This window comes from Myxine glutinosa, chromosome 11 (assembly GCF_964187855.1).
Source record: "Myxine glutinosa chromosome 11, kmMyxGlut1.1, whole genome shotgun sequence".
Taxonomy (NCBI): domain Eukaryota; kingdom Metazoa; phylum Chordata; class Myxini; order Myxiniformes; family Myxinidae; genus Myxine; species Myxine glutinosa.
In genome coordinates this window covers 78,177,445-78,205,034 of record NC_136271.1, presented here as the reverse complement: position 1 = coordinate 78,205,034, position 27,590 = coordinate 78,177,445, and the positions used below count along the sequence as shown (strand labels likewise).

Genomic DNA, 27,590 nt, shown 5'->3' with positions numbered 1-27,590 from the left:
ATTGGCACCTATGAATTTGGCATCGTTCCACGTTCTTTATTTGCATCTGATGGATCCCTCTTGTTGGCATACGACAAGGCAAAAATCCTTCGTCAACTTGAGCATCTGGCTGAGCCTGAAGAGCAGGATGTACATGATCCACCAGGAGAACCTATTTCGACAGAAATCAATGAGCATCAAGACGCGGGAATTGCCGCTTTGAATGATGCAGCAGCACACGCTGGGGAAGAAACTAATGACCCATCAACTGACTATGAAATCTCAAGCCAAAATTTGCAGGAACCCTCTCAGATCAGCCAAAACCCAGACACAACCACAAGATCAGGAGTGATCAATGAAAACGAGACTACTTCTCGCCATAGAGTGATAATCATTGATGGCATGGCTCTTGTTAACGGGATCTCCAAAACAGAACAAATGATTACATGCAGTGACTTTGCTCAATCGTTCATTGAACGCCTCGAAAATATTGCCGTGCATTATGATGACGTGAGGTTGGTATTCGACCGATACATCGATAACTCACTGAAAGACAAAATGCGCCTAAAGAGGACAAAGGGGAAATCAACATACTATCACGTCAGGGATAGTACATTGATCCAGAAGATTTCACTCAAAGATTTCCTTTCCAATGTGAAGACCAAGGCAGAGCTTACAGAGTACTTGGCTGTGAAGTGTCTATCTTACAGCAAGGCTCATCCAAACAAGTTGAAGAAGTTCATGGTGACATCAGGAACTAAGACCACGGGCAACACTGAAGTTCCAGACAGTCTACTCACGCACAGCCAAGAAGAGGCCGATACACTCTTAATTCTGCATGCTCTCACAGTCGACAAAGATGCAGAAGTTATCATTGATTCGCCAGATACCGATATCTTCCTCCTACTGATTCAGAGATTTCACGATCTACCACCTGCTACGAGGTTTCTCACTGGGAAGGGAAAGTTGAGGAGGAGCATTGCAGTCCAACCTATTCATGGCATGCTAGGAGAGAAACGTGCGTCTGCAATACTTGGATTCCACGCATTCACGGGAAGTGACATGTCTGGAAGGTTCGCTGGCAGGAGCAAGGACTGGTGCTTTAAGGTCTTCATGACATGTGACAACAAGATATGGGAGGCTCTGGAGTCTTTGGGACAAACTGATCCGTCACCAGAAGTGTGTTCCCAGCTGGAACGCTTCGTCTGTCTGCTGTACAAGTCTAAAGTTCACACGAAAGTAAACGAGCTTCGCTGGTTCTTATTCTCCAACCGTGCTGCTGAGGGAGAGAGTCTTCCACCTACCACTGGTTCGCTAAAGTTACACGTTCAGTGAGCACATTATATCGCAATGATATGGAGAAAGGCAGCAGAAAGCCATCCGTCCCTTCCATCACCTGTCGAGTATGGTTGGCAGTTACTTTCGGATGATGGGGTTTATGCCCCAAGTCGATGCCTGAATCCTCCAGCCCCAGAAGCAATAATGAATCTCGTGAACTGTGGGTGCAAGAAAGGGTGTATGGGAAGATGTAGCTGTCGCAATAACAATATTCCTTGTACTGAAGTTTGTGGGTGTGTGGGTTACAGTTGTAACAACAAAGCAAACATCAATGAACCGCGTGTGATAGATATGGATGAGGATGAATGAGGCATTCGTTTATGTGATCGTTTATGTTCATTCATCGTTTATGTTTAGGTGTGTGTGTATGTGTGTGCGTGTGTGTGTGTGTGTGTGTGTGTGCGTGTGCGTGTGTGTGTATTCAAAATAAATGTTATCAGTGAAGATTGTTTATTGAATCGATTCTAATTGGGAAATTATACGATCCGATTTCACGACGGCCGTCTCCATTTTGGCTGGTATATTGCCCACTATTTTAATTTCCTTGCATTTTTCTGTAAAAGCAATGGCAGATATGGCTTCCTTGGGTCTGAAAACATATAAAAGGACATATTATTCATGTTTATATGATATCTAGATACAAAGATATGCACAAAAGTGTATTTTCCAAATTTTATGGCGGCCATCTTGGATTTCTTCGAATTACTACCTATTAGACGTAAAAGAAAAAATGGAACCCTATTTTTTTTACATCTCTATAATATTCTGAAGCAGAATCCATTGCTAAATCAATTTTAACAAACAAAAAACACGAAATTACTAATCGCCCTAGACTACAGGTTCTCCTCAAGGATTTGCCTGTATTTGGCTCCATTCATTGTTCACTCTATCCATGCAAGTCTCCCAGTTCCTGCTGCTGAAAAGCATCCCCCATAGCATGATGCTGCCACCATCATGATTCACGGTAGGGATGGTGTTAGATGGGTGATGAGCTGTGCTCAGTTTCTGCCAGATGTAGCGCTTTACATTCAGGCCAAAGAGTTCAATCTTCATCTCAACAGACCACATCATCTTTTCCCTCATGCTCTCAGAGTCTTTCATGTGCTTTTTTTGCAAACTCCAGGCATTTTTCTCAGGAGTGGCTTCTGTCTGGCCACTTTCCCATGATGCCTAGATTGATGAAGTGCTGCAGAGACTGTTGTTCTTCTGGCAGGTTCTCTCATCTCAGCTAAGGAACTCTGTAGTTCGGTCAGAGTGGTCATTGGGTTCTTGGTCACCTCCCTGACCAAGGTCCTTCTTGCCCGGTTGCTCAGTTTGACCAGATGGCCAGCTCTAGGGAGAGTCAGGGTAGTTCCATATTCTTCCATTTCCTAATGATGGAACTCACTGTGCTCTTGGAAACTTTGACCACTCTAGAAATTGTTTTGTACTCTTCCCCAGATCTATGCCTCCTCGTAATTCTATCTTGGAGTTCTATAGACAGTTCCTTGGACTACATGGTCAAGTTTCTGCTCTGACATGCACTGTCAACTGTGGGACCTCATATAGAAAGGTGTGCTTCTTTCTAAATCATGTCCAATCAATTTAATTGGCCACAGGTGGACTGCAATCAAGTTGTATAGACATCTCAAGGATGATCAAAGGAAATTGGATGCACCTGAGCTCAATTTGGAGTGTCCTAGCAAAGGCGTTGCATACTTATTTACTGCAGACATTTCAGATTTTCATTTTTTTTTTTTTTTAAATCCAAAAAAAATCCACTTTGACATTATGGCGTATTATGTGTAGATCAGTGACAAAAAAAAATGTCGATTTAATCCATTTTAAATTCAGGCTGCAATCCAACAAAATGTGAAAAAGTCAATGGGTGACAATACGTTCTGAAGGTACTGTATACAGTCTCGTGAAAAAGTAAGTACACCCCATGTAAAGTTTGGACTTTTTCAACATATTTCAACACAGCTATTTGATCTTCATTTCAACAATATTGATAGATAAAGGTGATATCATATAACAAATATCATGAAACATTTACATTTTGTAGTCCCTGGTGTTGGGCTAGCGGCTAGGGTGCCGGCTTAGGATCCTAGGATCCTGGGTTTGAATCCCGGTCAATCGCTGAATTAACGCCAGGGGGGTTGACTCAGCCTGTTACATACCTTCCGAGGTCGGCTAATTGAGTACCAGTTCACTGGTAATTCCCTGTTTGTCGTAAGAAGGCGACAAAAAGGGTTGGCGTCAGGAAGGGCATCCGGCTGTAAAACATTGCTTCAAAAAGGAGACCGAAAAACAACAACAACCACAGTTCCCGAAAAAGGCCAACCCCTGCTTGCGGGAAAAAATGGCCTCTAAAGGTGGTTTTTTTATTTATTTACATTTTGTAGTCCATTGTATAATTTAAATAAACATAAATGCAAATTTCGCATGTGGAAAAAGTAAGTACACCCTTGGATCTAATAGGTGGTATTGCCCCCTTTGGCAGAAACAACCTCAAGTAGGCGTTTCTTATAACTGTCTACCAGTCTCTGACATCGACTGGGACAAATTTTTGCCCACTCCTCCATGCAGAATTCTTTCAGCTGTGCGATGTTTGAGGTGTTTCTTGCATGCACAGCTCGTTTCAAATCCCCCCACAACATCTCGATGGGATTTAGATCCGGGCTTTGACTTGGCCATTCCAGAACCCTCCATTTCTTTCTTTTCAGCCATTCCTTGGTGGATTTACTGGTATGTTTAGGGTCATTGTCATGTTGCAAGGTCCACCTTCGGTTGAGCTTCAACTTTCTGACAGATGGCCTCACATTATCCTCAAGCACCCTCTGGTACAATGAAGAATTCATATTGGATTATATGATGGTGAGCTGCCCAGGCCCTGATGCAGCAAAGCTGCCCCAAATTATAATATTTCCACCACCATGCTTTACAGTTGGTATCAGGTTCTTGTGGTCAAATGTTGTCTTTGGTTTTCGCGAAACATGTCTTCTGGTACTGTGGCCAAATAGCTCTACCTTTGACTCATCTGTCCAGAGCACATTGTTCCAGAAGTGCTGGTCTTTGCCTAGGTGTTCATTGGCAAACTTTAGTCTCGCCCTGATGTTCTTTGTGGACAGGAAAGGTTTCCTACTGGCACACCTCCCATGTCGATCAAATTTGTGCAGCCTCTTTCTCATGGTAGACTCGAGCACTTTGACATCAACAGTGGCAAGAGCTACCTGTAGGTCCCGTGATGACATTCTGGGGTTCTTAGAGACTTCTTTCAGCATCTTGGGGTCTGCTCTCGGGCTGTGCTTGCTGGGGCGGCCTGGGCTGAACAAGTTGGCAGTTGTTTGGAATCTTCTCCACTTGTAGATGATCTTCCGGACAGTCGAATGATTGATTTCAAATTGTTTGGAGATCTTTTTAAATCCCTTCCCAGACTCGTAGGCATCTATAACCTTCTTTCTGAAGGCCTCGGAGATCTCTTTTAATCTCGGCATGGTGACGCCGCACACTTCAACAACAAAGAGCAAACCAAACTAAATGTCTTAGGTTTAAATAAGACAGGTTCCTCCAAGATCCTCTCTAACGATGTTCTAATCATTTGCACCTGAGCTGGTGCACCTGATTCATATTTTAGGTATTTGAAGTAGTGATAAATGTAGGGGTGTACTTACTTTTTCCACATGCGAAATTTGCATTTATGTTTATTTAAATTATACAATGGACTACAAAATGTAAATGTTTCATGATATTTGTTATATTATATCACCTTTATCTATCAATATTGTTGAAATGAAGATCAAATAGCTGTATGTTGAAATATGTTGATAAAGTCAAAACTTTACATGGGGTGTACTTACTTTTTCACGTGACTGTATATCAGGACACAATATGGTTTTGGGTCGAGCGGTGGGTGGTGGGTATGTACTCTGAACTGCATGTAATCCCTTGTGATACCACATCCATCGAATGAGCGATGTTTATTGTTCCAAAGATTAAGAACATGGAATTTTTTTTGGCGGTTTTGCTTGGAATATTTTGCTTTTGAAGCATTTGTTTTGGGATTGAGATACTTTTGTTGAATATTGTAATGAGATATGAGAATCTTACACTTTGTTTTTATTTTTATTCCATTTTGTTTTATTTTGTGTTGAAGATAATTGTAGCAGACCTGTTTTGTCTGATAATGTAATTGATTAATTGTCTGTTATCCTGTAACAGAATTGTTTTTTTATTTCTGTGGTTTTATTTAATATATAAATTTTATTGTCATATCAAAGCCTGGTGTTGGCTTAACAGTTAAGGTTGCTGGTTTGAGATTTGAGATCTCAGGGTCCTGAGTTTCAAGCTCCTGTCATGCCGTTGAATTAACACCAGGTGGTTTGACTCAGCTTGTCATCCTTCTGGGGTTGTTAAAATGAGTACCAGCCTGCTGGGATGAATGAGCCATTCCAGTATCCTGTATTGAAGTGGCGCCCCATCCAGGATTGTGCCCAATAGCCAAGGAAACTGCTCGGCAGCCCCATGCATCATCACTTTGCAAAACGGAGTGATCATCATCATTGTCATGTCAAATTATATTTGGTGGGAGTTCTTGGCAATTTGAATTTTGTTCCCTGTCCCTTTTGAAGTCATATTTGATTAAACCCATACAGAGCCTTGGTGTTTGCAAAATCATCATCACATATATTGCAGGATGATCAAGCCAGATGTTCCATGTGTCATTAGTGCCACCATTGTAACTCTTTCTACAAATCTAAAGGCTTGAACTTCATTGTAATTATAAAATTAAAAAATCATGTTGAAGGGATGCAGAGGTTGCGACAAGCTGGACATATGGCACAGACAAATGGACAGGATTAGCGAGGGTAGCACAGTTCGCAGGTAATGAGATAAACAGAGAGGTCTAACTGAAAGAAGGTATTGAATGGACATTGGGAGATGGTTTCACAGACTCCTCTGCTTGCAGTGTGAGTCACCCTAAAGATGGCAGCCACCGTCCTGCTCCAAGCTCGGAGTAGAGGGTCCGTTGGCTGTGGTAAAACTATCCAGGGTAGTTATTTGGGACTGAGGTGTTATATATAAGTGATACCATCAAACAGAGTCTGGCCTAGTTGCCTTGAGTAGTTGTGGGCTTCTCAAGGAATACACCTTTGCATTCTCAGTCATAGTATTCAGAGCAGTATCTTGGAATTTGGCCAGGGTCCTGGCACACTGATGAACCCGCATACCGGATGCTATGGCCTTGCCTGAAAAACACCATGTGGGGTTACAATTTACAGTCGGATGTGGAATAAAATATGACTTGATGACCATGTGATTTATTGGCTTGTATTCATTGATAGCTCTGGCTTTGAGCCTGGTGTTGGCTTAGCGGTTAGGGTGCCGGCTTGGGATCCTAGGATCCTGGGTTCGAATCCCGGTCGATCGCTGAATTAATGCCAGGGGGGTTTACTCAGCCTGTCATCCTTCCGAGGTCGGCAAATTGAGTACCAGCTTGCTGGGATGAATGATCACGGTGTGTACCCCGATTTAGAATAGGTACACCGTATCCCTGCGCATCGTAAGAGCGTGATCAAGGGTTGGCGTCAGCAAGGGCATCCGGCCATAAAAACATTGCCTCAAACAGGGAACCATGATTGTCATGGGACCCGCAAGGCTAACCCCCGCTCTAGCGGGGAAAATGGCCTTAGAACGATCTTTCATTCATTCATTCATTCATTGATAGCTCGTGCATGATCACATCCTCATGACTTGTAAGACTTTGACTCGTAGGCTTTTTACCTCTATAACCCCATGACCCACAGGATTTGATCAGATAAACTTATGATTTACATATGTAACCTCATGACCTGTTTTAGTTGAACCAAAATGATTATGGCCCATATGAACAAGTTTTTATTAACATCTGTCATGAAATATTACGTATGACTTTCTGATGAACTTCTTTACACGACTTGATCTCGATTCCCTCCCCGATTTTCTCATTTTAGGCGTACTGTTTGTCAAATAAAAGTTGTTTCTTTTAATGGTTGGTTAGACATGGAGTGCACAGTTAACTCTGAGTTTGTGAACTGTAGAAAGCTTACATTTCTCAAGGAAGTTGTTCTCCCACAGGGACCTTCGCTTCAACCGAATTAAGGAGATTTCTCCGGGTGCTTTCGGCCAACTCAAGAACCTCAACACACTGTATGTTTTTCTTTTATTCTCATATTACTGAGAAAGCCTATTTCTTTGACATCACAGGGATGAGCACATGGCAGGGGCCTACTAGAATAATAAGAAAATAAAAATAGAGGCCTGCAGCCTGAATGTGGTCAGAAATGTATATATATATATATATATATATGTCTTTTTGAAAACACACTTTAAATCCTTGGTGTTTATAAAGGCCGAAATTTGCACTGTACTTCTGTTAATGCCATTTTGTATTGCTTTCTGCTATAATGTTTGAGATTTCTTTAGATGCTCTGTTATCCATTGAAGTGGTGACATCATATTGGCTGTAAGTGAATGAGAACAACTGGTTCGCTTCATAAAGCACCATCTGTAAAAATATGGAACCTCTTCCGGCAATGGCTCTGTGTCTATTGACAATGACTTTGCAGCCGAACAGCGTAGCAGCTCCAAGTAAGTGCTTTTGGGACAATGGAGGAGGGAGGGTCATCTCAGGTACATCCCTCATGGGCGACCAGGTGTAAACCAGCCTGTGGACAGGAGCATCAGCGGACCAAGGGAGCATATGTCTGGCACAACAAACAGCATGAATGAAGCTCAGACACAACCCACAATCTGCTCAGGAAGAGAGCTGCAAACACTGTGACTCGTACGTCATTGTGCAGTGCAGTATTCAGCCAGGTAACTGCCCATCCTCGTTAGCACTCCACCTCATCGCTTTTGCAGTGCCCGAAAGCATTCGCAGAGACTGACCATCATATAAGAACAGACCAATCGGTGACCTTGTCCATTTGGTCGGCATTGACCTCGCCATTAGGATTCATCCAGTGGCATTCCTGTTGCCATGCTTCAGGGGCAAACCCTCACAGGAATCCCTGGTGCCCCAGTGAGTGGTGGAACAGAAGGATTTAGGTTCACTTTCTCTTTCACATCTCGAGCCATTGTAATGTTCTTTCAACTGGTGCCTTAAAGATGCGTTGATCGTCCCTGCTTATTATATAGTCCAGGAGCTAACCCTAAGCTAAAAACAATGAGTTCGCTCAGTTCTCACTACATATTTTGTTTCATTGAAAATCCTGTTGGGACAACACTTCAGAAACATCGCCAGGTACTTAGTGGAATGATAATGTAGTTGCAGTTTTTCAAAAGATGTCACTTTATATAGTATAGGTATTCATTGTGCAGACATGGTACAACAAATACAGCTTTGAACATTACAGCTTCTCTTTATTTCTCTAAAATGAAACAATAAACATGTATTTGATATATTTAACCATAGAAGCAAAGTACAGATGAGATATAAACTTTGTACATATAATTTAATCTGCACAAAACACATACTTGTAGTCAAATTTTGACTTCAGTTAAATCAAGGGGAGGCGCAAAGTGCCCCTCCCTTTATATAAGTGATCGTTTCTCTGTATACAGCTTTAACATGGGGACTGAAAATGCGTTTCTCGGCTTCTACTGGACGAAATTGGCTGCAATTTTCAGAAGTAAATGCTTTGTGTATTGAGGTAATATGTTCCAAATTTTCGCAACGTCTGTTTATGCATTCTTGAGTTATATTTAGAAAACCCTCGAAATCACGTTGGTGCCCGTCCGTCCGTCCGTCCGCTCAAAATGTGTTGGCGCTCATATCTCAGGGGCAATATATTGAAACTAGCTGAAACTTAGAATATACATCGGCCAATATGTCTAGTTAATGGCTTTCGAAACAAATTCCACCTAAGTGCCATAGTTTTTGCTTTAAAATTAAATATATAAAGATAAGTAAATATATAAAAATATATACACACTTTATAACTCTTCAAAATATTATTACATAAATCCAGTGTGCTGGCCCATTGGTTTAATGGATGAAACATCAGACTCTCCAAGCTGGGGATTATGGGTTCAAGTCCTGTCTGGGTTGAATTTTTTTTCACCTTACTTTTTCAAGTCTTTCATATCATCTTGAATAATGAGCAAATATACAGCTTGTGCAATGAGCAAATGCATTTTGTTCATATTTAAAACGAAATTATTCTTAAACCTGAATTTCAGCATCATTATGAGTATTGAACTACATCAAATTGCTTATTGTATGGAAATCAAGGGAGTCGCAAAGCACCCCTTCCTTTTTTGGGGATGGTTTCTCAGTATGTAACTTTAACATGAGGACTGAAAATTCGTTTCTCTGCTTCTACGGGTATATTATATATATATATATAAATGTACATATATACACACTTTATAGCACTTTAAAAGATTTAAAAACAACTCTAATGTGCTGGCTCAATGGCCTAATGGATAAAGCATCAGACTCCCAAGCTGGGGATTGTGGTGCTCAAATCCTGTCTGGGTTGAATATTCTTTCCCCTTACTTTTTCAAGTCTTTTATATCGTCTTGAATAATGTCTTGTACGATGAACAAATGCATTTTGTTCGTATTTAAAATGTATCTTGGGGAAAATGCCAGGGGGGCATAGAAAAGGCCCCCTTATATGGGATGTGCCATGTGGCAAACTAAAGAAAATAAGGGACATTCTTGGGTAAAATGCCAGGGGCATAGAAAAGGCCCCTTTATATAAGGGTATGTGCCATGTGGCAAAGTTTAGAAAAGACGGGACATTCAAAAAAAAAATCTCGTGTGTATGCTGGACTGCCCTTGTGTCCTTAGGAGGAACCAAGTAATGCTCTAGAAAAGTTCATATAAAGGGGTGCCAATTTGATTCAAACAGCTGCATGAAGAAGTAAATGTATTTTATTTTCCAGATGTAGGGTGCCCCTTTATATGAACTGTATGTGGATATATATATATATATATATATATATATATATATATATATATATATATATATATATATATATATATATATATATATATATATATATATATATATATATATATATATATATATATACATATATATATATATATATATATATATTGTTACGGACGCGGTTAAGATGTTATTTACTGAGCGGTGGTATTGCCGCGACCTAACAGTTCCCCCGATTCTTCCCCAACTCACCCGATTCACCCGACGTTGACCAAATCGCGCTATGCCAAATCAATGATGGAAAGGACACAACGACTGGGATAGATGAAACGACGCAAGGGGTACAGTTCTCAAGACCTCCGGAGGAGGGTATAATTACAGTGGTGGAGAAAAGGGGGTAGATTACAAGGTAGTGAGGTAAAGACACAGAAGAGATAGGCACTTAATTACAGTCTTATCTTATGCCAGACAGACCACAGACAAACGGAACAAGGCTGACTTACACAGGGATTGATGGCAGGGAGGACAGGTAGGTTGATAGCACAAGGTGCACCTTGGCTTGGGGACAGGATCAAGCACGGTCCAAGAGATGCAGGGAGGTGTCACAGCGCTCGGAAGGGACGTCTCTCTTGCTTCAAGCTCAGCGCGCATCTGACGTCACCTCCCTCTTCCTGCGCATGCTCAGCGGGGAGTGACACGCCCTCGGCTGGTTGGCTCCGCCCCCTTGGGGCCGGTCCGCCGCTTCCATTGGGTGCGGGGGTTACCGGGCTCCGCCCTTGACGAGGAGCTGACAGGGAGCCCCTATTTGGTAACCCCGTCGAGCACATGTTCGATGGCGGCTCGTTGGGAAGGCCTCGTGCCCTCCCAACACCCCCTACCAACCAAGCCGGAGTGAGGACGCGCACTCCCTGTGCACGCCGCTGCCGTTGCTGTTGTTGTTGTTGTTGTTGCTGAACCGTGAGGAAGGGCTGCGGGGAGGTATTGGGAGGTCCTAAACTTCCTAACGGTGCCATACAATCACATTCTGGTGCAACGAAGGGTCGGAATTAATGGAAACGAGTCCTTAACTGACATAGACTAAGAATAACTAGCAAGATGTCCTATAGTTGTCTTACATGAGATGCGGTGAACCTGGGCACGACATTTAATGGGGGAAATAGGGGGAGGTCGGGTCTACAGAGTGTTGTTTACAGAAAATGGGACTAGGGAATGGGGGATTGGGGATAGTTGGGAAGTATTGAGGAAATAGGGGAATATTTACAAGCGGATATGGATGGATGCAAATCCCATATCCGCAACATTGCACCCTTCTCTACCTCGGGGCGTCCCGACCCGATAAATTTTTACCTACGTTAGTGTGGCACTCAGATGTGATGTAGTTCCCTCTACTATTAACTCAACCCTGAGTGCGACAGTTTTACAGATGTTCACAAATGAGTAAATATGTCCCCCTGCGACGTTGCACCCTTCTCCTAACAGAAACACACCCACAGGATAACCGAATCACGGAAAGCATCCTCAAACTAAACATACAGCCGGTAGGGAGCATCATTTATACAAGACTGATATTTACACTACGATCCAGGACCTGTTCTTTGAGGAACACATGCAGATGTTATGCATAGGGAGAGCACGCATGCCAGCATCGATACACCAACCCACGAGTGCCCTGTGGCCCTATGGCCTTTAATAATGTGCAGAGCACCCCGTCCAAGCACCAAAAGCACCACCCCATTACGCACAGTCAGCACCATCCGGTGCACCAATAAAGTGTTCATAAAAATGCACAATTAAGTGTCCATGGTCACCGGTGGTGTCGCAGCCGGCCGATGTTCTGCCGCTGGTCTTGCCTTCATGGAGTGCACTTGGCCTTCTGGCTTCTTTAGAAATAAAGAAAGGCGCCAACCGCGTCCATTTCTGAATTGTGGCTGTCAGGGGGGCCAACTAAAAGTGGTTCACCTGTATGGCATAGGTGCCACGTTGACCCAGAGGTCCATCAACGGGTGGTGCTTGCCCGCAAAAGAACTGCGGTCCATGTTGGGCGGCCACAAAAATTGCGGTCCATATGGTGTATCGATCCAGGCAGCAAGCAGCGGAAGTACAGGCCCACAACTGCGGAGCCAGCACCTCTCTCTCCTCTCTCTCTGCCCCAAAGCCAGATCCTCGGAGGTGGGAGACAAAAGAAGACAAGTGAGTAAGGTGGTAAGGGCGCAAAAGTGCACGCAGTACTAGGTAATGCACACTGGGGGCACATGGGAACCAGGTGAGACAGGTACGTTCCTACCGTATGCCCCCCCCCCCCCCCACCAGGTAACCTACATTGCCCCTCCCTTACCCCTTACTGTATCCACAAAACACAACACTACCCATAAACATCTACTTTACACATCAACAAACGTCCCTACTGTCTTCCCCGTTCCTCCCATAAACCAAATTCGTCTTCTCTCCCTCCTAACCAATCAAATTTGCCATTTCCAACTCTCATCAAAATTTGCCATCTCCAACTCAACATCAAAATTTGCCATCACCAATTCATCATCAGTCCCTCCTAAGGAGGGAGAGATGGAATCACCCCAATGTCTCATCCACGTCGTGTTGCGTCTCACAAATCCACACAGCAATTCTCCTTTCCTGCAACACAGAACAAAGGAACACAGGTGTGGAGTCATCATCACCACCTCAGGTAAGTGGCTGCGTATGGTGCGACAGGTTCATCAATCCTAACTATTTCCTAAATGACTTTAACAACTTTACATTACCCGGGGTCTTTCTCCTGCCAAACCATTGGCCCTCATTACTCTATGTGGTTCGAAGAACCAAAATCCCATTGACCATCTGTGGTGCACACCATCAATTTGGGTCTCACTTCCCGATTCAACACTCGGTGCCCCCGCACAATTTCGGTGGCTGGGTCGTGTGACGCTCCCAGCTGGTCCTCCCACCTGCACACCTCCACCACTGTTGTTGCCTACCGAGCTCACCTGCTCCTCACCCTAACCTAACTAACTGGGGAAGGCCCTCTCGCACTCTCACCCCCTCAGTGCCCTCTCTGGCACGGGCTGCCCGATCCACACCCGGGATCCTCAGGCACCCACTGACACTAACGGCTCCCAGAGCCCACCTGCGGCCTCACCTGGCCGACATCTAACAGTGGCGGAGTGCCCAACCATTCACACTCATACTAACAGGCCACACGACCAGCCAATTTCACCACACCAATGCACCCATCCATAATACCATTCTGCAACCGCACCACAAATGCCAATATCCAACCACAATTTACCTATACCTTCTAACTATTCTTTAAACTACCCTCCCCGGGTACTCGTGAAAAGGGGTCCACTCTTCCCCCATCCACACCTTCGCACCATGCACACCACTCCGTACCACTTACTCCAACTCTCTCCACACCACTCATTCTCTGCTCCATATATTCCACACACCTGTGCTTGCACACCTGTGCTCTCATACTTGGTGCCGCCTGCACCCTTCTCTCCCCCAAGCGCATTCGCGCTGATCCACAACACTCCCTACTCATACACTGCTCCACAAACCTTGCCAGTTCTCACACAGCATCATCTCATCTAACTACTCCCCTCTGAAACTTGCGCTTCTCCGTCTTCCCTTACACTCAGCGCCCCCACGTCATTATCAAACACACTAAACTACCTGCGTCCCCACTACAGGTATCAGTCACTATCTAAACCTTAACGTTACCTAATGTCATCTTCGCTAGATCCCTACACACAATATCCTAACCCACCCGGGCTAGTTTTCACTGCCATACACCCCATAATCTATAGCGCATCTGCCCCCAGTTTGTGAGGGATGACAGAGTTGCCATCCCACCACATCGGGCATCTCCCACTACCAATTTTGCACATCAAATTTCAACAAATAAAAAATTTGCCAATCACTACCCATCATCTGCCAATCATTACTGCCAATCCTTTGCCAATCATCAAATTTTGTTTTTCTAATTTCGGGGCCAAAACACTATCCTCGTCATTACAGTCTACTTACTAATGCCTCTCGGTGCGCCAATTCACTTCTAAAGCTCGGCTTCCTACAGCCAAGCCATGAATGCGGGTTGTTTGGTGCCAGCGGCTGGATACGTCCCGCATTCGGTGCAGGGAAGGAGGTTTACCCGGGCCGAGGTCCCACGCACCATCTCGGCACGGAGCCATCCCATGGCCCGATCTCGACCTGCCGGAATGCCTCAACAAAAAGTGGTCGCCATGACGACCCTTCCTATCGGGCTGCCCGCTCCGCCTAGTGGAGCACGGATGCGGCCGTTCAAAGCGAGGCCCAGCGTGGATCGCGTACGGCAGTCCTTTCGAACCCGCCGTGGCTCGGATCCCCGCTGGTTCTCGCGGCACGCGAAGCCCGGCACGCACCGAGGGCCCGATTCGGCTATAAGTCGCTCTAACCGCTAACCCGGTTACCGTCGATGCCTCACCTGCATGCTTACACGCATACGCTACCCCTTTCTTGCTCATACATCCAGCTATTCCCATTCTCCTCGTCATTGCACCTTCTCTTACACACCCAGGTACACTCATTCCGCTCACAGACGTGGTCACACACCTGACCACCGAACACCTTGGCACACATTCGTCGCTCGCACACCTCACCAACACACCTCTTCGCGCCCCCTCCTCGGTCACCTCCTCTGTGACAATCACTGGTGTACTCTCCCTCGCACACCCAACCACGTGCCTCACGACCAATTCCAGCGTGCATTCCCACACACGCTCGACCATTCCAGGTGTGCATCCTTCCATTCCAGGTGTACATCCTCTCTCACCTGCCACCACCAACTCACGCTCCGTGTCACTCTTACTACTTCCACCACCACTCTTGACAGCGCACTCACCCTTACTCTCGACAGCGCACTCTTTCCTCATGCACCTGTCCGTTACACACCTTTCTCGCGCACCCTCTCCCGTTACACCCTCTGTAACACTCACCACAGGTGTACACTCTTCTTTACTTTTGACAGCGCACTCTTTCCCCATGCACCCGTCCGTTACACACCTTGCCCGCGCATCCTCTCCCGTTAATCCTCTGTAACACTCACCACAGGCGTGCATTCTTCCGTTACATCCTCTGTAACACTCCTCACTACGCGCTTCCATGTGCTCCCTCGCACACGCGCTACGACCGACTCACTCTCGACAGCACCCTCACTCCTTGGCGCGCACTTTTTCCTCACACACCACAGAGTCAGACTTTCTCGCACACCTCCTTTTTCGCACACCAGACCTGTCGCACACTTCACCAACGGCCTCTCACGAACACCCGGGTCCATCTCGACCCCCAAGCTTCTTAAATCACCTGGCGCATCATACGCACGACCATATTGGTCACCACTTACACCGGGTCCTCTTTCTCTTCGCTTCTCCTCCATCACCTGTGAATCCCTCATCCGGTTAATGAGCACATCATCACGATCCGAACACAGACTTTGGACCAATTCTTTCACTTCCTCTTTGATCTCTTTCTTATCCCCTCTCCGTCGCTTCTTAATTTCGCTTACCCCTTCTTCCACTTCTTCTAATTTCTGCTTCACCTCTTTTATTTCCCGGTGCGTCTCCTCAAGCTCGTCCTCTAAGGCCACCTTGACCGTTTCTATGTGCGTCCTCACCTGCCGGTCCTTCGTCTCCATTACCTCTGTCACCTCGTCCAACCTCGTTGTCAGTCCCTCACGTACCATCTGACATTCTTTTTTAATTACCCCTACGTCCTTTTTCATCTCCTTCTGTGTTGATTTTAAACCCTCTATTACCGCTGTGTTCTTCTTTACCTGGTCCCCCAACTCCTTTTGTCCCACTGTCAGCTGTTCTACTCCCAGCGTCAACTCCTCTATACCACCTTGCAATTTTACAGTCCCCTTTCTCACCTCCTTCTCCATGCGCTCCTTACAGTGCCTCACCTCCTCGCGCACTCCTCCGACCTCCTCACTCACACCTTTCCTGATCTCTTCTCCCATCACTTGCATCTCCTGCCCAGATGCCACCCTCATCTGCTCCATTTCCTCCCTGTGAGCATCCAATTTAGTTTCTACCCCCATTCTGACCCCCTCTATCTGCTGCCCCATTTGTTTAACTTCCCTTTCCGCTTGGTCCCTCATGTGCCTCAATTTGCCTTCCATAGTATTTTCTAACCCCTCTAACGCCTTTTTCATCCCTTCAATTTGATTCTCTTGAGCTGCCATTTTGTTTTTCTACCCCCGTTAACCCCTCCTGTATTTCCCCTAATCATTTGTCTAATCCCTCTATTCTATTCCCTAACCCTCCGATCTGGGCCCCCATGTCATTCCTCAATTTCTCGCTATTGGACCCCATCCTTTGTTCTAACCGTTCCCCCCATTTCTCCCATTTTGCCCCCCATTTCGCCCCCCAATCGCTCACTATCAGCCCTCATTTGCTCACTCTGAGCATCCATCCGGTTCCCCATTACCCCCAATTGCTCACTCTGAGCCCTCGCTCCGTCCCTCATTACCCCCATCATTCTGCTTTCCAATTCTGCTCCATTCTTGTCCATAAGGGCCTTCATTTGTATAAAAAAAAAGGTTCAAATCCACCAGCGGCGCTGCTACGGTCGCGGGCGCGGTCGCCGTAGCCATGTGCGAGGCGCCATTTTGCGCGCCCGTAACCTCGTGCGCGAGGACGCCATTTTGCGAACCTGCCGCCCTCACTGCTTCGCTCTCCTCATGTCCCTCAATTTGGTCCTGGATCGACCCTGCCTCACTCTCCTCTACCGGAACCCAGCCGTCTTGATCTCCCATAGCGCGACGTTCAAAATTCGGGTTTTGTAAAACAAAATCAAATTTCGGTGACTTGTAATTTTGAGCGCGTTAAGCGCGCTTCGGGTCCGTATCCCACTCCTGACACCAATTGTTACGGACGCGGTTAAGATGTTATTTACCGAGCGGTGGTATTGCCGCGACCTAACAGTTCCCCCGATTCTTCCCCAACTCACCCGATTCACCCAGACGTTGACCAAATCGCTCTATGCCAAATCAATGATGGAAAGGACACAACGACTGGGATAGATGAAACGACGCAAGGGGTACAGTTCTCAAGACCTCCGGAGGAGGGTATAATTACAGTGGTGGAGAAAAGGGGGTAGATTACAAGGTAGTGAGGTAAAGACACAGAAGAGGTAGGCACTTAATTACAGTCTTATCTTATCCCAGACAGACCACAGACAAACGGAACAAGGCTGACTTACACAGGGATTGATGGCAGGGAGGACAGGTAGGTTGATAGCACAAGGTGCACCTTGGCTCGGGGACAGGATCAAGCACGGTCCAAGAGATGCAGGGAGGTGTCACAGCGCTCGGAAGGGACGTCTCTCTTGCTTCAAGCTCAGCGCGCATCTGACGTCACCTCCCTCTTCCTGCGCATGCTCAGCGGGGAGTGACACGCCCTCGGCTGGTTGGCTCCGCCCCCCTGGGGCCGGTCCGCCGCTTCCATTGGGTGCGGGGGTTACCGGGCTCCGCCCTTGACGAGGAGCTGACAGGGAGCCCCTATTTGGTAATCCTGTCGAGCACATGTTCGATGGCGGCTCGTTGGGAAGGCCTCGTGCCCTCCCAACACCCCCTACCAACCAAGCCGGAGTGAGGACGCGCACTCCCTGTGCATGCCGCTGCCGTTGCTGTTGTTGTTGTTGTTGTTGCTGAACCGTGAGGAAGAGCTGCGGGGAGGTATTGGGAGGTCCTAAACTTCCTAACGGTGCCATACAATCACATTCTGGTGCAACGAAGGGTCAGAATTAATGGAAACGAGTCCTTAACTGACATAGACTAAGAATAACTAGCAAGATGTCCTATAGTTATCTTACATGAGATGCGGTGAACCTGGGCACGACATTTAATGGGGGAAATAGGGGGAGGTCGGGTCTACAGAGTGTTGTTTACAGAAAATGGGACTAGGGAATGGGGGATTGGGGATAGTTGGGAAGTATTGAGGAAATAGGGGAATATTTACAAGCGGATATGGATGGATGCAAATCCAATATCCGCAACAATATATATATATATATATATATATATATATATATATATATATATATATATATATATATATATATATATATATATATATATATGTATGTGTATATATATATATATATATGTATGTATGTATGTATATATATATATATATATACATATATATATACACATACATACATACATACATACATACATATATACATATATATTTTTTTTTCACGAGGCAAAGGCTCAAAATCAACACAATCACATATTTCCTTTGCAGACTCATGAACAACAATCAACTGAAGGAGGTTTCAGTCCGAGCTTTTGAAGGTCTCAAAAACTTGAAATACCTGTGAGTACATTTTGTTTGCTACTTATTATCCCTTCAGAGCACTATCACTTTACTGCAGTGACATATTGTTACTGCATTTATAGTTATCAATGTAAAATGGATGATTGTTGTTTAATGAGATAATGAAAATCTTTGGGTTTCAGGAATTTAAAATATTCCATCATGCCAATGCCTTTGTTGGTTTTAGTTGTGTGGAATGACTAACCTCCATCTATTGAAGCATCAGACAGTCAAAGCCACCTTTTTTTTTTTTTACCTTTAATGACCCAGTTGACACGAATCCATCCCTTGGCTTGTGAACTGCAAGGACATTTCATTTTGTCATACAGGGATTGTGCTTGCATTATTGAAGTTGTAAACATGGATAAGTGATGTGCCTGTGGGATCTGCATTCTATTTGAAAGCTATCAGCACTGGTTTGAAGGAAACATTCATCACACTTCGCAAACGTTCTGCCATTCTTTTGTTTATTGATAATGTAATAATAGTGCTAGTGCTGCCCAAGCAATCTTTTGGTAAGGATTACACTGGGAGGTTTGCCATTGCCTTATTAGCGGTAGTCAGGACAGAAATGTATTATTTGTTCGGGGTGCCTGTGATAACTCGATCTCCAACTCTTTATCAAAAGTCACCGTGGAGTCCATAACTTTCCACCAGCAAATGCAGACAGGTGTCCGGTCCCCTGCTTATCGTCCATCCGAGGGACGGCTTGATTCATGATGTAACGGCCTACCTTGGAAACACCAATCAGGAATATATCTCAGATTAGTCAGCTCAAAGGTAAGTGTACTATCTGTGTATCATCCTGCTGGACTCTTCTTTTGAGGAGAGGCGAGTCCACACACATTATTATTGATTTTAAGGCAGTTGTCTGCACAATGCAACATGAGAAAATCTGCGGATGTAGCATGAGTGTGATGGGACAAATGTCCTCTTTCTTTTAGCTTGTTGAAAATCCAATTCCGCATTTGCTCTTTTTAAAGTTTCAACCTTTTCATTGTATAACAACTCCCTGTCACTTTAAGCTGCTGCATGAATTTTCCTTTGCAGATACTTGTACAAAAATAAAATCACGACGATACATCGCGATTCCTTTGTCGGTCTGCATTCCCTCGAGCAACTGTAAGTGAACCTTCCGCCTCCACCAGCGTGTTCTACATCCATTCTTGGCATTGTAATTCCAGTCGAAGCTGTCTTAAACGGCCACCGAGAGTTGCGGGTAACGGTGGCCGCATAAGGCAGGGTGCTTGCTGTATGAGGCCGATTTTATCGAGCACGCTTCTGTTGCATTACATTAATGCTCCATTGCGAGTGGTTTTACTCATATTCAATAAACATTGAAGTCTTAATGTGTAAACTTTATTATTATCGCAAGGTTTTTCAGTTTCCAACAGATGTACAGGGTGTTCCAAAAAGACCTTGACAACTTTGTGAATATATTTAGTAACATAAATGATACAATGATACCCTTTGGTTTATATGATACAGAAGCTCATGAAGTTTTCTTTACTTTCAGATCTCGTGGGTTTAATGTAAAACAAAATGTCGACTCCGCAGGAGAAAGCTCAGTGCATCGAATGGTTCATCGAGACGAGATCTGACACGCAAGTTCAGCGTAATGTTCGACCGGGGTATGGAAGGAATCTGCAATCGCAGACTAGTATCAGAGAGTGGTTCAAGATATTTAAGGAAACTGGAAGTTGTCAGAAACAGAAAAGTGCCGGTCGGCCAAGCACAAGTGCAGCAGACGTTGAACAAGTGCGTGAATCATTTCAACAAAGTCCCAGAAAATCAATCCGACACGCATCCAGAGAACTGGGACCACCAACCACCACTGTACACAATATTTTACATAAAAGACTGAAGCTTTATGCCGATAAGGTACAGATTCTGCAGGAACTCGAACCAAATGATGGACCCAAGCACAAGGCGTTTGCCTTGGAAATGCTCAGTTGCATAGAGGATTATGAAGATTACCTGTAAAAGGTCATGTTCACAGATGAAGCTTCCTTTCATGTATTGGGGCAGACCAGCCGGCAAAATGTGAGGATCTGGGGCTCTGAAACCCCAATGTGATCATTGAACACATACGTGACAGTCCAAAGCTCAATGTGTGGTGTGGCCTTCTCCATGACCGCTTTGGTGGGTTCGTTTTTCTTTGCTGAGGATACAGTGACCTCAACAATTTACATGAGCATTTTGGAAGGATTCACCTTCCTACAGATTGAAGACTTGCAACCCGATATCATTTTTCATCAGGATGGCACTCCCCCTCATTGGGCCTTAGTCGTTCGCGCCGTCCTGAACGAAAGTTTTCCTGGTCGCTGGATTGGCCGAGACGGACCAACCTCCTGGCCCCCACGATCACCAGACACAATAACCGCCATTGAATATTTTTTTCTGTGGGGTTTTGTCAAAGATGTTATCGACAACACCAAGGTGGCAAACCTGTAGGATCTTCGTTCTCGGACCACAGCTGCATGCACACTGGTGGATGCAAACATGTTCAGCCAAACATGGTGATAACTCGTGTACGGCCTTGATGTCCAGCACAACAAACGGAGCTCATATTGGAGTGCATTGATGGTGTGCACAAAACCTTATGAGATTCTGTATCATATAAAACAAAGGGTATTGTTGTATCATTTGTGGTTATAAATATATTAACAACCAAAGTTGCCCGGGTCTTTATGGAACACCCTGTATTTTCATTTATTTTTGTGCAATACCTATACTTTAACAGTGCTTGTTGGATCTTGTGAAATAGATTGCATTCTGTCAATCATTTTATCTGGATTAAGTGACTTTGACCCCAAAACCTTAAAAAAGGCATGGCATATCAATGCAAGAATATCCATTTTGGGGAAGTTGTTTTTCTTTTTGTCCTTTTTTCTGTGATCTCCCCCGACCCCTCTTTTTACTCCTATATTGTATTTTCTCAACCTCCTCTTGTGCCCCCATATTCTAAAACACCCTACTCTCTTTATAAATCACAGCTGTCCTGTACTTTTCCTTTTCTCAATTTATTGTCATGCTCCACTTGGCTGAGTAGCAACTCTGAGCTCTTGGAAGATTCAAAGCTTTGTGAAACAGGCATATTAGTGTGTGTTGTTGGTTGTTATCTCCAAATGTGGGTTTCAGAAGGTGGAATGGAGCCCCCCCAGGTCTCGATGTATCCACCTTGGTGTGTGTGTGTCTCTGTGTGTATGTGTGTCTCTGTGTGTGTGTGTCTCTGTGTGTGTGTGTCTCTGTGTGTGTGTGTGTGTGTGTCTCTGTGTGTGTGTGTGTATGTCTCTGTGTGTGTATGTGTGTCTGTGTGTGTACATATGTGTGTATATATACATATTGTTGCGGTTTTGAGTCTTGGTAACAGTTTGTATAATAAAGGTTAAATTGCCCCCTCATAGTTAGTCACGCAAACAACATGTAGCCTAATTTGTGGTATAGTTATTTCTTAGTATGTGTGAGAATAGTGTTACGTGCTCCTCCCCAACCCCCAGTCACGGTGTACCTCCGAGCCCCGAGACGAGTCACGGCAGAAAAATGTGTTATTCTGTATGTCAAAGATCAATGGTGAAGCCACACCAATTGTTACCAACAAACAAATATTGTATTAAGATCACACAAGAATAACAGTACAACAACAATAGTAATCAATTGTACAACCAATATATATTTCCTATGATGGTACCATCAGTTTCGTAATATATAACTCACTGTGCTCCAAGTGAGCGAAAAGAAGAACATTCCCCAATGTCTCTATTCCGGCATCAAGCCCAAGTCGATCCGCTCCAGCGATCATCAGAACGATGTCCAATCAAGACCAGAATCCCGTTCGGATGACAGTCACAGTGACGCGGCGAAAGCTGCGCAAAGGTGCCCTGAAGGCGACGGGGAAATCCAAAGGTGCCCTCCAGGCGACTGGGAAATCACACCCGGCTCCAAACCGGCGAACCACAGATTTACCTTCGAAATCCACATTACACACACACACACCAGCTAAACGTCTGGATGCGGTGAAAATGGTTGAAGTGAAGCAAAAAAAAACTTGCGCGACGCGCAAAGCACGCGAGTCAAAGTGGCGATGGCCCGTTCTCGAGGCGTAACGGCCTGACGATGATTCTCCTCGGAATCAACCGCCAAAACCTGACATGCAGGTTGATCTGTCACAGCGATACAACTCTGTCGTAAGAATCCCTTTCCCGGGAAATCCCAAAGTTCGCTGGTGACTCCCGTTCACCAGCATTTGCTCCAGAACTCGAAGCAGCTTGGCTTTCTTGTCGAACTCACTCGCTCCGCCTTCCTTTCCTCCTCCTGCTCTTCGTCGTCGTCCGGTTCCGGTTTCATTTAAGACATTAATTGTTTTACCTTTTGAAAATAGAAACCTCTATCTCCCTTAAACGACAACAATAATAGTACATGGAATCAAAAATGTTTACAGTGGATGAAAACCACAACAACGGAAGTGATGAATCCGTAACACTTCCCCCCCTCAAGAAAGAAAGTTTGAACATAGTGAAAACTTTCTTTGCAGGCAAACTCTCTTAACAAACAAAAGTAAAACTCACACCCAAATCATCAATTCCCGTGAGCAACGATAATTAATATTTCCCAAAATAGAGCAACAAAACTTCCAAACAACCTACAGAAATTTCCAAAAGTTAGTTCACTCTGGACAAAGCATCAGCAACGACATTGTCCCTGCCCTTTACATGTTCAATTTACAAGTTGAACTCCTGCAAAGCCAAACTCCATCTCATCAACCTCTGGTTTTTATTTTTCATTTTTTTGAATGAAGGTTAAGGGTTGTGATCAAAAAATCCAAAGCAAAGCAAATCTATAGCACTTTTTGAAGGAGGCCGAGCTGAGAGCCAGGTTTCATGGTGGTTGGGTGGTGATGCCTGGAAGTATTCACTGCATGGACACATTTAGGAAGGTGGAGTTCACGGGTTAATCCGTGTAGGAATCTTGGCTCGGCTGCTCCTGAGCACTCAGTGCTTCCAACTCTTCTCTTGATCATAAAAATCATGATCACGGTTGTAGAGTCGAGTGCTGTAGTCATGTGAGTAGCGGTCCCCATCTTGGCTACCACTGTAATAGTCATCCCGTCGAGAGTTGCCAAAACTGCGCTGCTGCTGCTGGGAGCCTCCGTAGTAATCACGAATGCGGCCGCCACCAAAACTACTACTCCCATCCCGGGAGCCAAAGCCACCCCTGAAACTACCTCCATGATTTCCCCCTCTGTAGCCCCGTCGACGCCCATGGCCTGCCTTCTCTACTGTTATGGTCCGACCATCCAAATCCTTGCGATTCAAATCCTTTTCTGCATCTTTGGCATCCTTTGTGTTTTCAAACATGACAAAGCCAAACCCTCTCGACTTTTGCGTCTCCATATCTTTTATCAGCATCACTTCCAAGAGTGGTCCATATCTGCCAAAGATAGAGTCCAGAACATCTTCACTTGTGTCAAAGTTCAGTCCACCTACAAAGACCTTGCCAACATTGCCTCCATCCCTGACTTGTGTGTGCTGACACTTAGTTTCAGGGTACTCGAAAAGAAGTGCCTGTGCAAAGCGTGACGTCAGTACCTTCTTCTTCTCTTCAGAGCGCTTCTTACCCATAGCACGAGTCACTGCACAGGATGGAAAGATACCCGGAATCTTCTGCTCTAACTGTGCGTGTTATTTTCCATACTAGGCTTTTCAACAAACATCGGATTACCAGAAACTCGACCACCGGCCAAATCATTCCCGATAACAAAAGATATTCCCTCTACAGGAAGAGTGGCTTGTAAACCTACGGTGACCGGTCCTGACACCAAGTCAGACTTCAAATGGATGACATGAAGTGGAGCTTTAACAAAGCCACCAACCCCCTGTAAAAGAACACTAACACCAGTTGCCGTCTTTTCTGACAATGGCAAAATGCCCTCAAGCATCAAAGATTGATGTGCTCCTGTCCCTCAATACCCTAACAGGTCTCTGGTTCGTTAAGTCTCCATCCAGTGACACAAACCCCTCTGAAATAAAACGTTTGTAACCTTCTTGAACAAGGTCGTTCTGTGATGCCATAACTTTGGCATGGGAACCTTCACAAGGCACTGTCCTCCAAGGACGATTTCTCGCATTTGCCAATGCATTCGGAGTTGTACTCGTCTGATTCCGCTCCTGATTTTTCCTTTTCAGGGCGTACCATTGGGACATCAAATGCCCAGGTTTCTTGCAAAAAGCGCAAGTAGGCCCGGAGGAAAAACTCGAGGTCTGCCTCGGGCCCCCAGGAAGATAACTCTGTCTTGGAACTGTAGTCTTCTGATCCCTAAAAGTCGCGGTATCAGATTTGTCCCCATAGTCATATCTAGGCCGCCTCCATGAATATTTGTTCTCTGCCCCTGATTTACCATAACTCCCCTGGCTAACTCTAGGCGGGAAGTTAGGTTTGTGGAACCCCATCCTGTGTGTCAAGGCATAGTCATCTGAGTTGCTGCCTCATACAACTCTGGTACTTTCTTTTCATCCAGATGTACTTTAATGTCCGCGTGGACACACTGTTTGAATTCCTCCACCAAGATCAATTGTCGCAACAGGTTGAAGTCTTTCCCAATCCCCTTCGAGTCGCACCACCGATCAAACATGGTTTCCTTCATTCTGGCAAACTCCACATGGGTCTCACTCTCCCTCTTCCTTGCATTCCTGAATTTTTGCCGGTAAGCTTCAGGGACCAATTCATAGGCTTTGAGAATGGTTTTCTTCACTATCTCATAATCTGCACATTGGTCAATCGGTAAAGCCGAATAGATATCTTGAGCTTTACCCACCAGAACACTTTGCACTAACATCGTCCAGGACCCCACAGGCCATTTTAGCATTTGAGCCACTTTCTCAAAGTGTAAAAAAAACTTGGCTACCTCCTTTTCATTGAAGAGTGGAACCAGCCTCACATGCCTACCAACATCCCAAGTGTTCTGATAGTTGTCGAACTAGCCGGCATGGATACTACTTCTCTCCGTTCTCCCATTAATTCCAGCTCCTTGAGTTTAAGTTCCTTCTGATACTCCATGTCACGTTCCTTTAACTCCCTTTCGGCTCTCCTTTCCTCTGCTCTTTCCTCTGCTCTTCTTTCTTCTTCAGCTCTCCTTTCCTCTGCTCTTCTTTCCTTGAGTTCCCTTTCAGCTCTCCTTTCCTCTGCTCTTTCCTTCTCTGCTTTCCTTTCCTCTGCTTTTAACCTTTCCTGGCTCTGCAGTTGCATCTCCATTTTCCAGAGCTCCACATTTTCTTTTTCCTCGGGTAACCAATCCAAGGCTACCTCTTTCCATGTTCCTTGTCCCACCAGAGATTCTACCACAAATGTCTGCATCTCTGCTTTCTTCATGTGAGTTCGGACCTCCAAGTTAAAATGTTTGGCCAATATCAAGAGTTCCGATCTTTTTAACGCTTGGAACTGTGCCTCATTAGGGGACGCCGCAAACTTTTCTGCGTCAAACACCATGGTGACTATCAGCTAACACCTGTTAACCTTCACACAAAAATTTCAAAATTTTTTTTTTTGAAAAATTTTGGAATGTTAGAAAAATTCCAAATTTGGGAATTTTGGGAATGTTAGGGAATTCTATCCCGGACGAGATTTTTGTCAGCAAAGACAAGCCCCCAATTTCAATTTGGGCCAATTTTGGATGAGCCCCCAATTTCGGACGAGCCCCCAATTTCTGTTACGTGCTCCTCCCCAACCCCCGGTACCTCCGAGCCCCGAGAGGAGTCACGGCAGAAAAATGTGTTATTCTGTATGTCAAAGATCAATGGTGAAGCCACACCAATTGTTACCAACAAACAAATATTGTATTAAGATCACACAAGAATAACAGTACAACAACAATAGTAATCAATTGTACAACCAATGTATATTTCCTATGTACCATCAGTTTTATAATATATAACTCACTGTGCTCCAAGTGAGCGAAAAGAAGAACATTCCCCAATGTCTCTATTCCGGCATCAAGCCCAAGTCGATCCGCTCCAGCGATCGTCACAACGATGTCCAATCGAGACCAGAATCCCGTTCGGATGACAGTCACAGTCATGTGGCCAAAGCTGCGCAAAGGTGCCCTCAAGGCGACGGGGAAATCCAAAAGCACCCTCCAGGCGACTGGAAAATCACACCCTCGGGTATGGACATTTCACGGCTCCAAACCGGCGAACCGCAGATTTACCTTCGAAATCCACGTTACACACACACACACACCAGCTAAACGTCTGGATACGGTGAAAATGGTTGAAGCGAAGAGAAAAAAAACATGCGCGACGCGTAAAGCGCGCGAGTCAAAATGGCCGTCGGCCCATTCTCGAGGCGTAACGGCCCGACGACGATTCTCCTCGGAATCAACTGCCAAAACCTGACACGCAGGTTGATCTGTCACAGCGATAACAACTGTCACAAGAATCCCTTTCCCGGGAAACCCGAATGTTCACTAGTGACTCCCATTCACCAGCATTTGCTCCAGAACTCGAAGCAGCTCGGCTTTCTTGTTGAACTCACTCGCTCCGCCTTCTTTTCCTCCTCCTCCTCTTCGTCGTCGTCCGGTTCCGGTTTCATTTAAAACATTAATTTTTTTACCTTTTGAAAATAGAAATCTCTATCTCCCTTAAACGACAACAATAACAGTACATGGAATCAAAAATGTTTACAGTGGATGAAAACCACAACAACGGAAGTGATGAATACGTAACAATAGTCCTTTTCCGGTGTTAGTCTTGCGTTGAGTAGAATAATGAAAGTTAGGTCCTTCTCATACTTCCATTGCTGATGATGCCTTAGTTGTGTTGGCTTGTTGGGCGCAAATTACCACGAGGTCGGGCCTGGCAAGTCGGTCAAGGCCGAAGGAAGGCGGGGAGAAGCTGACGGTAAGCGCGAGCCGCCAATCAGGGCTCACAGCGTGTAGCTGCAGCACTGCGTCACAGGGCGTGGTTGGAACATTCGATCAGGCTAAGGGCGTGGCAGATAT

General features: G+C 45.1%; 1 protein-coding gene across 1 annotated transcript in view; it reads left to right on the top strand.

Moving 5' to 3' along the window:
- Window positions 1-27,590, top strand: part of PXDN (peroxidasin) — a gene marked incomplete in the record, with an annotated part of 235,630 nt that overhangs the window by 37,241 nt on the left and 170,799 nt on the right. Inside the window, 3 exon segments of the mRNA XM_078786805.1 lie at window positions 7,414-7,485; window positions 18,524-18,595; window positions 19,646-19,717. Of these exon segments, the coding sequence (XP_078642931.1) occupies window positions 7,414-7,485; window positions 18,524-18,595; window positions 19,646-19,717 (216 nt within the window).